This window comes from Melanostigma gelatinosum (genome assembly GCF_949748355.1).
Source record: "Melanostigma gelatinosum genome assembly, chromosome: 14".
Lineage (NCBI taxonomy): Eukaryota > Metazoa > Chordata > Actinopteri > Perciformes > Zoarcidae > Melanostigma > Melanostigma gelatinosum.
This window is the reverse complement of record NC_136647.1, coordinates 9462886-9475291: the sequence shown is the minus strand read 5'-3', so window position 1 is coordinate 9475291 and position 12406 is coordinate 9462886. Positions and strand designations below refer to the sequence as shown.

At 40.5% G+C, this 12406-nt stretch overlaps 1 protein-coding gene across 1 annotated transcript; it reads left to right on the top strand.

The window, feature by feature from the left end:
• The first annotated feature begins 1307 nt into the window (after positions 1 to 1307).
• Positions 1308 to 8924, top strand: puraa (purine-rich element binding protein Aa). Its single transcript, XM_079282768.1, has 2 exons — positions 1308 to 1436; positions 5822 to 8924. The coding sequence occupies exon 2, from the start codon at positions 5902 to 5904 to the stop codon at positions 6757 to 6759; it is 858 nt and encodes a 285-aa protein (XP_079138894.1). The 5' UTR covers positions 1308 to 1436; positions 5822 to 5901; the 3' UTR covers positions 6760 to 8924.
• The last annotated feature ends 3482 nt before the right edge of the window (positions 8925 to 12406 follow it).

Sequence of the window (12406 nt, the reverse complement as noted above, 5' to 3'; positions counted from 1 at the left end):
ACTCCGATAAGGAAATAGGTTCACGTTGAAAAATGGATCCGCATATATCGTCCGGTGGGCCTAAAAAAAATCATATGGCTGCGATGACTAAGGCTGCGAAAACATTTCAGATTCTTCAAGAGACTGTTTTGAATGACTTTTGCGTCTCATCCCATTAAGTCATGCCCTGCATTCAGGTCACATTCGCTGCTCTGCCTCTCAAAAAACTGATGTTGAAGCACCGCATTAAATCCATGCAGCTAAAACAGCTGCAACACGGGGTCCAAATAAGAAAAAAACAAACATATGAATCACTTTAGAAGGAGAAAAATCAATGAAAGTATCCTTCTCTGTGTTCTTAATATAATAATTGAATGTGTTCACGTGATATTAAGACTCCGAGGGAACACTTTGCCAAAATACCGAACATAATTAAACAATATTAACAGGTCATCACCAACAGCGATGCTTGTGATTTTAGTTATGATTGTAATGGTTTGGTTTAAGCCAAATAGAATGCGGGTACAGGATGTTGAACTGACAGTATTCACAAAGAGCGACATCTGCTGACCACAGTGTATTTATGAGCTGTTAGATACTTTCTCTCAGTGTTGCTGTAACTCAAACGGTAAATGTACTAAATTAGCAGGGTACCACATTTGAATCCTTTCCAATAAAATATGTTCAGTGTGGACTGCGTATATAGGGCAATACGTGTTTGTATTGAATTTGGGAGGCTCAGAAAAAAACGAATGTGTATAAAATACGCCCACAACAACAAATATGCTCTTCAGATCTGGCTGCTCTCCGTGGTGCTGAAATTCTACCAGGCCTATAAATGTCACTCTCATAAATTAGGGCCCATAGAGTGCTGATGTAAGACAATGTATACAAACATGCATTAGCCTACTGTGTGATCTGAAGCCCTCTTTGCTGTATCAAGAAGCGCCAATGTGCTTTTTAAACAACACTCATCACAGTATGGAGCACAAGATGTGTGCGTGGATGTAACACTCATCTCCTCAGAGATTCAGCCGCGTGTAGATTGAAACACACGTCATAATATCGACCCCAAATTGGACACGGTGTCGACAGGCACCGCTCACTTGCTTTCTTCCCTCACAGTTGCAAAGACTGTTGCCCTACCCGTTACCACCGGAAGGCAAAGCTGCAATTCCTCGATCGCACCAAGGGGAGGCGCGTGTTCTCTGAGTTCCTCCTCAGTGCGTGTTGACATCAGAGGTGAAGCGTGCGGCGTTGAACTTGTGCGTGTGTTTCTCTCTCCGTGCCACGACTCGCCGTTCCTTGTCCATTTTGTGAAAGCAGGCAGAAGCGGTCTGCTGCGGTGTCACAAAGGCCTCCGAGCGCATTCACATGTGCCATTTGCCTCGTCTCGTCCTCTGCGGCTCGCGGTCGTGTCTGTGAGACGCTGCCCACTGCGGACTGAGCGGTGTAAGGTAGGTTTATGGGGGGGGTCTCGTTTGGTCGGAATGACGCGTTATTTACATGTCATCCCGGATTGCTAATGCCAGTGCAGCATTTAAGTGTCCTAACGTGCAGCCAAGCATATATGCCATTGCCTCGCAGGGTTGACAGAAGCAAAATGCATGCTTGAGCATACAGCCGTGCCTGTGAAATAATAATAATGGAGCTGCATTTGGAGCAGCGCCACTGCATTCCGGTATTGAGATGTAGGGCAAAACTTTGCGGCAGCCTGTTACAAAATGAGACGACGTGCACGTTTTTGTTTTTTTGGGGCTGAAATCAGCATTGGACGTGGCTTCGCATCCAATCACAACCGATGTTACTGATTAATATTCATGGTTACAATTGGTCAGAAAAAGAGGCGTATTGTTGATAGATTATTAAATTGGCAGGTTGTTTGAGGTCTGTTGGAGCATCTGAGATGACAGGCTATACTGCTGGGTAAGTAAATTAGGCAGACATGTAACATGGTGAGGTTTTGGATTAGAAAGACGGATTATATCATGAATGGGTACATTTTATAGCCAATAGGCCCCAAGAGGAAAGCTGATATCACATTTTACGCTTAGGCTTAAAACGTATATCTCATAACAAAACAACATAGTTAAACTAAAATAAGCTATGTATGAATTACTTACCTATTTTGCATGCATACATACTCGTGTTTATCACCTGGTTAAGAACAAAAAACAAAGAGCACGTCACAAAAGAGTGACACAATAAGGCCAGCCGCTGCTTTGCTGAGTTGAGGATAAACGCATGCGTACGTTTCAGCATATATAACTGTGATTGCTGAACATCAAAATTATATAACAAGCTGAATTGTCCTCCTTTTTATTATTTAATATGTTTTAATTTCCTTAAGTAGGCTATACGTGAATGTTGGGTTGTCTTAATACGATCCCTAATAATTTACTCACTTTTTTAATTCCCCAAACATTATTGATTTTGTGAGAGAAGACGTGATGTCTGCCGTGGAGCAGATCAGGAGGCCCCGTGACCTTTGCAGGGCACATCTGAATGATTTTATACAATAAATCTAAACGATTCGATTTAAGGTAAATAAACAAGTTATAGAAGAGACTAAACCATGGTAACTCCTTTTGATCCGGCATTCTCACCTCGCCAAGCAGACCTCATGTTGCGTCAACATTATTTTAGGTTTATTATCAATAAATGAACGTCACTTATTTCTTAGCATGTGTATTAGAGTGTTTTAAACCTAATGGCTGTTATATTATCAATAATTAATTGAAATATTTTATTTCTCTAATATGATAGTATTTTTTTTATTTATTTCTTATTTCCTTTTACTTCATAATTGCCAGCATAAAACGTAAATAATTAGTTCTCCTTTGGCATTCAGACTATCCATTCACAATATTGGCCTAAACTTGTCCATTTAATATTACTTTATATTTACTTTATATTACTTTATATTACTTTATTCATTGCCCTACAACACTACAGTGTTGTAGGGCAATGAATTGTGGAAAGCTTTATTATTTACAAGTACAAAGCAACATTTGACATTTACAATTATTATAAATATAATCTTAATATTTCACTGTGTGACATAATTAAGAGTTATAAGTATCTAGTAGGCTTATAGAATAAATGAAAGGCATCGTTTAATGTAAACAGATTGGAAGTATAGGTTCTGGGTTAGACTTCCTTTACATGTTACTGAACTCCACTCAGGTCAGCCTTTGGGACGCCTACACTGAAGAAAGTTTCACGTTTCTTATCTTTTCCCGACAAAACTGTCAATGTGGTAAGTTTTTTTTTTTTTTTGGCAGAAAAATAAAATGATAAGCATGTTCAAACAATGAGGTCATAAAAAACTCGAAAAAGGATCACAGACAGTAGCCTATATAATAATCAACTTGTTTTAAGCTAAATAAAGTGTTACGGATCAATGCTTACACTTTTAAGACGAATAACATGTGAAGTGCATAACGAATATTGACTGCAAGAGTTCTGAATGAGCGTCTAATTTAAACACTGAACGCTTTTACGCACTCACGGAGTCTCCGAGATACATCGGTAGTAAAAATGAGAAAGGTTTGAGATGAGATTCTGCATCGATGCAGCCTAAGGGTTTCACAATGCTCATTTAGACATTGTATTAGTTACTCTCATGAATATTTCAATTTGACTTGATTGACAGAAATGGTTAATGAGTAATATGTAAAGGCCATATTGAATAATGAGAAAAAAAAGTCTTATTAATTCGTTTTTAACATGAAAATAAATTGTTGGTTTAGTGACTCAAATATAAAAGTCTGGCGTCTTTCTTACAGCTATTTTCAAAATAGAGGACTAAGTTTATTTGTCATTTTCTTATATGTTTTGCAAGGAATGCCAAAGTTTGTTTGTTGCAGAAAAATATTAAACACTCACAAATGCATATGTAGCAAATTCGCACAAACGAATTTAAGCAACATTTTCTAAAAGGCAAGTGAAAGTTCAAGTGAAAGGTCTGCGCAGGAGGACAATAAGGACGATATACTGTGGAGAAATTATCAACAGCATGGGAACAGCATTTTCACAAGTGACCCATAAAAGATATGTTGTGTGAAGGCTATTAAAACGTGTTAAAAATGTGTTGATTGGTTACTTTTTTTTTTGGATTACACGTAAATGCTAAATTAGAATGCTCAAATTAAAATGTGAAAGCGATTTGCAATCAGCTTGGGCATGGGCAATAATTACACCACATCATCTCATAAAGATCTAAATAGCCTATGAATGTGAAGGCCTAAACATGTGCATGTTTTGGTCTTTTTAAAAACAATAACTGTCTACGCTGTACTAACGTCTAAATATGCACAATAAGAACACAGCAAATTATGGGTAGGCGATCATTTGCAGCCGTATCCTACATCGATTTATCCAAATAGGCCTCTACTTCATATGCTGCTGTCGAAAAAAAAACTTGCTGTCGCCTACAATTAACATCACTTGTCGTTTAATGCGATGGCAGCATGCAGTCAGTTGGCCAGGTAGAAGCCCTAAATATAAGAGGTGGGCCTATTAGCAGCATAGCCATTACTGCAACACACACAACGGCCAGAGCATGCGGACATTACCTGGGTGAGGACGCATTGAACAAAAGTCTCCTGGCGGTAAGGTGTGGACTGACAGTCAAGAATGACGTGACTCGGTGGTTACAAGGCCAAATATGAGAAATTATGCTTTTATGTGTTTCTCGTGAGCGCGCTCGTGTGCTACATGCACTTATGCTGCACATTTAGGTCCAGTTTACGGGCGGACGTGTTTGGACTGTAGGCCGAGGCTTTGTTGTTTTCATACATTTTCCACGGTGAAAATGTTGCGTCTGAAATGACTTGAAGCTGAACGCAGCTACACTTCACTGAAGGGGTTTCAGTTGTTTTGCCTGTTCTCTTTCGAACCTTAACAAAATGGATATCTGTATTGCTTTTGACATCACCTGTTTGACACAATTGTGGGGGAGGTAAGCTTTGCGTCCCTAAAAAAGGTTCATAAAAACATTAGCATGGGTTAAACGACATTACTTGGCAATACTGCACGTCCTTGTCAATTTTCAGTTGCGAGACAACAAATTATAACGTTTTGGAAACATTGTGTGATGTTGCTAATTCACAAGTTTTTAAATAAATAATTGACATGAATTACAATGCTGTGTCATTTCTGTTAGCCTATTCTATTTAGGCCTTAAAGTCAATACAGCTTAAGATGAAGTCGTTTTGAATCAATTAGCTGTGGGTCTACAGGGCTGGTAGTGGGCGAAACAATGATTCACTCATGGTTATTAGTCGTATTGTTATTCTTGTGTTAGTTTACTGGCCTAATACAATGCATTTCAATTATTAAAAATAAAGTTGAAGTTTAAGCTACTTGAGGGACTTGATTGCTATGACTTCACATGAGTTTAGTTGTAAGAAATCAATGAGCTTGGCCTAATTTTGTATCGACAGACAAAACCCTTAAACGTAAGATAAGCAATTATTGTGTCAAACTGACTTTTTGTAAAAATAATAATAATAATAATATATAAGCACATTACACTTGCACAGACACGTGTGATGTATACTTCCAGTCCTACGCTGGAAGAATAGGTGTTTTCTACTCTTGCTTTAAAGCAGAGGGCATGCTCGGGTCTTTCCAGGGAACACCATGAACACCATCACTTTCAGAAGCTGTTTCGAGGAATCGAAACTGAAGCAGACTCCGGGAGACGCGTTTCTTCATCCCGTTGGTTTGGTTTTCGATATGACTGACAGCTCTTGACATTACACCGTATGACAAAACACAGCGTCCTCGCTCTGCATTAACCGCCCCCCCCTTCGCCTTTTTATTCCTTTCTGTGCAGATCTCGCGAGAGCTCCGGCGTGCGCTGTAGCTGGCCGTGGCTTTGCAGCAGACAGAGGGAGAAGGCAGGCAGGCAGCATCATGGCGGACAGAGACAGTGGTAGTGAGCAGGGAGGAGCAGCCACGGGCCCAGGCTTCGGTTCCATGCAACCAGCGACAGGAGGGGCGGGCTCGGCAACCGGGCTCCAGCACGAGACACAGGAGCTGGCGTCGAAGCGGGTTGACATCCAAAACAAACGCTTCTATTTGGACGTGAAGCAGAACGCGAAAGGCCGCTTCTTAAAGATAGCAGAAGTCGGGGCCGGTGGAAACAAGAGCCGCCTCACTCTCTCCATGTCCGTGGCGGTCGAGTTCCGTGACTACTTGGGGGACTTCATCGAACATTACGCCCAGCTGGGTCCGAGCAACCCGGCGCTGGTGCAAGACGAGCCCCGGCGAGCACTCAAAAGCGAGTTCTTGGTCCGAGAGAATCGGAAATACTATATGGATCTGAAAGAGAACCAGAGGGGTCGGTTCCTGAGGATTCGACAGACCGTTAACCGGGGGCCCGGTTTGGGATCCACGCAAGGCCAGACGATCGCTTTGCCTGCACAGGGACTTATTGAGTTTCGTGACGCTTTGGCTAAACTTATTGACGATTACGGTGTAGAGGACGAACCTGCAGAGTTGCCCGAAGGGTCATCATTGACTGTGGACAACAAGCGGTTCTTCTTCGACGTCGGATCCAATAAGTACGGGGTGTTCATGAGGGTGAGCGAGGTGAAGCCAACGTACCGCAACTCGATCACGGTGCCCTACAAAGTGTGGTCCAAATTTGGGAATACTTTCTGTAAATATGCCGAGGAGATGAAGAAGATCCAGGAGAAGCAGCGCGAGAAGAGGGCATGCGAGCTGCAGCAACAAGAGGAGATGCAGGCGGACGATGGAGACGAGGATTGATATAGATAGCAACAAAACAAAACAAAAAAAACATGCAAGAGTAATGAAAATAACAAGAGAAATATAATTAAAAACTCTACTGTACAAAGAAAGAAATCTAAAGATTTAACTGTAATGGTTTAACTCCAAGGGAGCATCACCCACAATATAAGAAACCTCCACAACCTGACAGTTATGACATGTTGTCACTCATCGCTGGATGTTACCCCACTTATCCACCATTAATACAGTAACCGGCTGCTAAACAAAGTAATAACATTATATTTGAACATTGTTTCGTACTTGACAAACAATATTGAACTGAGTGTTTATTTCCATTATCAACAGAAAACTTTTGTACCAGTTTAAAGCTATTGTTAAAAAAAAAAGAAGTGTCTGCAATGTTCAAACCGGAACCGGAGGAAAACCCCGTTTCCTGTTCTCACGTGAGCTAATGACTTCAGCACAAATCAGATATTCTTAATTTTCAGAAAACAAAATTTCAAAAACTCGGTAAAAGGTTGTCGCGTGTACTTGCCATCCTATTTCCCTTTTACCTATGAGTAGAGATGTGTTTACACATTAATCATATGAGGGCTAGGCCTGCTTCGAAAACTGGTTTTAGATGTCATGCAGTATAAAAAGGACCATTTAGGCATTTTCATCCAATGAAATAAGTGGTCTATTTGTCGTGCAATATGCATTGCATAAAAATCAAATATATATTGAACTGGTCGACTGCTCTCTGTGACGTTTGCCAGAGGCATTCAAAGAAATATTAATATTGTAGTTTTGTTTCAGTTGACATTGTTGCCATGCGGATGGATATATTATAGACTACCTTTGTGTCTCGTTAATGCAATGTGTTCATTTTAAAAAAGGTACTAAATGTGTAATCGATAGAGGAAACGCAGTGACGACGTGTAGCAAATGGCCTGAATTGCAGATTTCTTAACAAGACAAACACCCGACACACTGTGCTGATTGGCGTAGTGGTCTGAAAAAACAAAACAAACAAAAAAAAGAATCAAAAAATTCAGCAGAGCATTATTGGTTAGTCCATCTGAAACATCTTGTGATCTTATTCAAGTCATGAAAGTCCAAATGGGGCCAAGGAGTGCTGTTGCTGCATGTTAATCTGCACTAAGATAGATTTTGTTGGTTTTCCCAAAATATTGGCTCAAGGACTCTTCCATACGTATCTTTATCCGCCTGTAGTGTACCGATCTCAAGGTGGAGTACTGAGTGATTTCCATCCAAAGGCTTGGTGTAGTTGTAGTAGAAGTTGTTTTCAAAGCGCGATCGTGAAAGGAGTGACCTTGCAAACAGAAATCGAAATATCACCATCGAGGTGAGGAGGGTTCAGTTCACCCACTGGTGAACCTTCAGCAGTGTGTCAGTGGATTTGCCCTCCCAAGTTTAAGACCCGAAGGTGTGAAGTTCAGTGGACACACATCCATAGCTCCACTTTAGATTTGTAAATATATATATATATATATATATATATCTACCCGGGGAGGGGGTGATGAGATTCTGTTTTGGTCTAATTGTAAGTATTTGGGCTGCCACATGGAAAAACCACTGGTTTCCAGAGCAGTTCGGTCGCATCTCATAGATGCGTGATAGCAGTTTTATAAACTCTGTCAGTAAACTGCAGAGAAACTGGCAACAATCAGATAAATGTCAGATTTACCTCAGAATTTAACGATTGCTCCCGTGTTTAGACTGACTGGAAACCAGCAACCTAGACGGTCCTCGACCACCTGTTTCTGGAGCCTCTGGTAGAGCCTGAACGATACCTGATTGGGAGCATCCTCTTCAGCATACAAACAACCTGGTGCCTTACACGCTCCGCATGCTTACACGCTGGCCTGGTGCTTTGGATCGCAGTTTGGCTTCTTTTGGTTGTTGTTTCCTCTCTCTTTCTTCCAGTTTTCTTTTTTGTGTCTCAGCCCCCTTGTGTGTGCTAGCGCACGACTCGTGGTGCTAAAAGGGTTCGTCACAAACCCGAATGAAAAAAGCAGAATTCTTAAACTTTTTCTTTCCTCCTGCTAGCGTCCTTCTTTCCTAACCTCATTGCCATCCCCGTTCTCCAGCCATCCAGGTATCGGCCTACATGTAAACATGGAAAGGGGGGCGGTCACCTAGATGCAAGATGATGCAGAGGAGTTGGCTCTTGACTAGCTCAGCGCTTTAGCGGGGGGGGGGGGGGGGCGGGCGACTGGGTACATCAGTAGTAGCCTGAAATAATATCAAGTATCGTTGACAGGCCCTCCGTTTTGAAACGCTCGTTCTACGGCTTGGGTAGTTATGTGTAAGTTGTGAGTAGCTCAACTAATGGGGAGCAGCAAGCATGTCTTGCTTTCTTTCTTTTCTTGTTTTTTCTTAGTTTTACCTTTTCAGCGTTATTCCACGTTCTTTGTAATTTTGGAATGTTTTTCGCCCACAAAAAATATATCTATTTTTTCTGTGCAACATTTCATCACTGTGTGCAATATCGTATGTGCCAATGGTGGCAATATATGTATATCAATTAAATATATGATTACTATTTGAAAGCATGTGGCTGAATTCCATGTTTATTTCTCATGAAGGAGTTTTATGCCTTTATTTGCACTCAAAGCTCCATCCTGGAGGAAAATATAGTAAACCGGGGTCTTAGCAGCCTGTTGGGTTAAGCAGTTCACATAAGTACTTTAACTTGAAATGCTCACTGTAAGTATGCCTCTCTTTTGGAAAAGGCCCAACTTGGCTTAGTGGGTTGTTGAAGGTAGATGATAAACACACAATGGAGTTTTTGTGAAAAGGAAAACTTAAAAAAAAAAAAAAAAAAAAAAAGAGTGAAATCTCTATTTTAGCTTTAAGCTAAGAAAAGGCGCTTCAGTCCAATTCTCATTAAGGTGTATGGTGAACTGTCTTCAGTGGTTGTCGTGTGTAGCACTTTGCTTTCCCAGGTTTTAATGAAATGCCTGACCAATACTTGTTTAAAATTATCTCAACAAAGAATGTCTCTTATTTTTCTTTTTTAAGATAAAGAAAGTATTTGATTTGCTCATTTGGTTTTGATGCATTAAATATAATTTATGTACATTTGACAAATTTCAAAAATAAATTTAATTTACCCAATGAGGGAAAAATCTACATTGAAAATGTACGTGTTCTTTATGTTTCGTTTCTTGTTGGAGACAAAAAAAAAGACCTTCTCAAAATGTCCTCAATTCACTGATGAGTGTTTGATTTTGATGTAGTGTTGTCCACAATGTCTGACTACATTTACAATGATATTAATAACTAAAGCTTAATTTTACAGCCTTTAAAATGCAAACTTTGCAATGACAAGTTACTGATGACTCATGTCTCCTTAGCAATTTCAACATTAGTACTGTATGTATAATACTGGGCTGTAAAATAAAGCATTACTTTGTTCTCTAATCAACCCGACTATGCTATTTGTGATCACCTGTATGCAACGACTGCTGTTCTATGAGCTTCACTTATCATTTGAAAAATCACAGCGGGTTTTCTGCTATAGTGATTCACACAACAAAAGCAGGTCACAGAGTTTATTTATAATTAAGTTAATAGCTATTTACAAGTTCGATAAGTGTCTGGTCCCAAGCTCCAGTTCTGGTGTAATGCGTATTAATTGTGAGATGTAGAAGAGGATAATGAATAGTTCATCTGATCAATATTAATAAGAATAAGCCAGGCATTATCCTTCACCAGATCATCAGCTGCCTCGGTGTTGTGTCTGCCTCTACGAGTTGCTATGACATGGGGAGATGTCGCCAGGGCCTTTAAGGTCGAGAGGGTTTTTATTAGTTTCAACATCCTTCTCCTCGACCACCTACTGCGCCAGAAGACACCACATTACAAAAAAACGTGAGTAGAAGGGTGAGTTAAGTTTGTACTTCGCACCACCAGAGAGGTCAGAGTGCAGGGTCTGGACATGCTCTAAGGCCTTTCTGCAGGACATTCATGTGTCTGGGCTTTGTGGGGGGAAATCGAGGGTCTCTCAGCCTCTTGGCCCCCCTGCTGGCCAGGAGGAAGGGTGAAAGGAGATGTGCTGAATTGAAGATGGATTCCAGCCCAGATGGCAACACAAACCCACACAGAGGATTGGTTTAGGTCATCGCCGCTTTAGAAGCACGAGACTATGCTTGTGAAAGCACAGTGGACTGAATCCTTTTATTTTCGATTGGGAGTTTGTCAGTCAGCAATAATTGCTCACATGTATGCTGCGGCTAGGGAAGATTAAGAAAACAATTTCAGCTGCCGCACTGCTAGCTGTTCTTATTTAATTGAAGCTGCAACAATGGTCGACATCACCTGAGCATTCGCTGACAGCACTGCACTATGAGTGTGTGCTGCTACATTGTGCAATGTCCTGCCACCTTTGTGTGTACGAGCGCCTGCATGTGGGTTTGTTTGTGCTGTGGTGTTGCTGAGCTTTCCAGCATTATGTTGGGTAATGCTGCCTCCTCGTTACCCGTTGCTGCCATTTGTATTCATCTTTCTTATTTTGTGCTATTATGCTGAAGCAGTTTGGCCATGGTGGTGATGTAATTCTTTGCAGGCTTCTATGGTTCTGACCACTAGAGGATGCTCTTTACCTATACATGAGAGGCTCAGCAACAGAAGGGAGAGAAGATGGCTTCGATGTGGTATAATTAAATGCCTCAAGGTACATGGACATCTTTTTTACCAGAGCTTCCTGAGCTTCTTCCTGCATCTGTACACAATGGAGAAATACTACATTCATGATAGGCCACTAACTAAGCTTGATTGCTTCGTTAAAATAAACCCTCCTTGAACACAACGTAACATTTACACCGCCTGAGCTCATGTTTTTATGTCACAGTACTTGGCATTATATCAAGACATCCGTAATGCAAATTGCTTAAGGACAAAGTCATCATTTAAAGGAAGACAAGACAAGAAGGCGTGGGTGCAGTAATAATGTACCACATTTCAACATATGTTTCTCATCACTGCAGACTATTTCCTCTAAGGCTGATTCAGCTTTGCTGTCACAAAGACCGATACAGGAAATCCTTCCTCCTCAAAGCAATACGCCTCTACAACACTTCACCTCTGTCTATTAGAGCGAGCTCAGCTTTTTAAATGCAGGTTTGAACCACAGTCCACTCTGTTGTGCTCCTTCAATAACCTTTCACATGGGGAATTCACACATGGTTATACTCTCTCTCTCTACCTCATTTTAATATATATATTTAAAAATATGCAATCTTATATTCTAGTCGTACTAGTTATGGTATATTTATGGTGTATATATACTGTATATAACCTGTATCACAATAATTTGGGATCAATAAAATACATCTGTCTATCAGTTTTTCATTTTTTAAATAACCTAAGTAAATGTAGGCTATGTTGTTATATATGCACTGTTGATGTAAAATGTATTTAAATGTAGATTTTTTTTGTGGGTGGGGGAGCAGTTACGGAAAAGGGAGCTTGAAAGTTGAGGTTATAGGATTTAGTGCCCTTTTTTCTCCCTTTTCTCTTTTTTTTGTTTTTTACAACTTCTTTAATGTGTGAGTTCAACTTCCTGAATTGCTGTCTTCCCCTTTTTTTTAAATAAAAAAAGAGTGTGTGTATGTGCCTGAGCGAGAAACAGAGAGAGAGAGAGAGAGGCAGAGAGGGA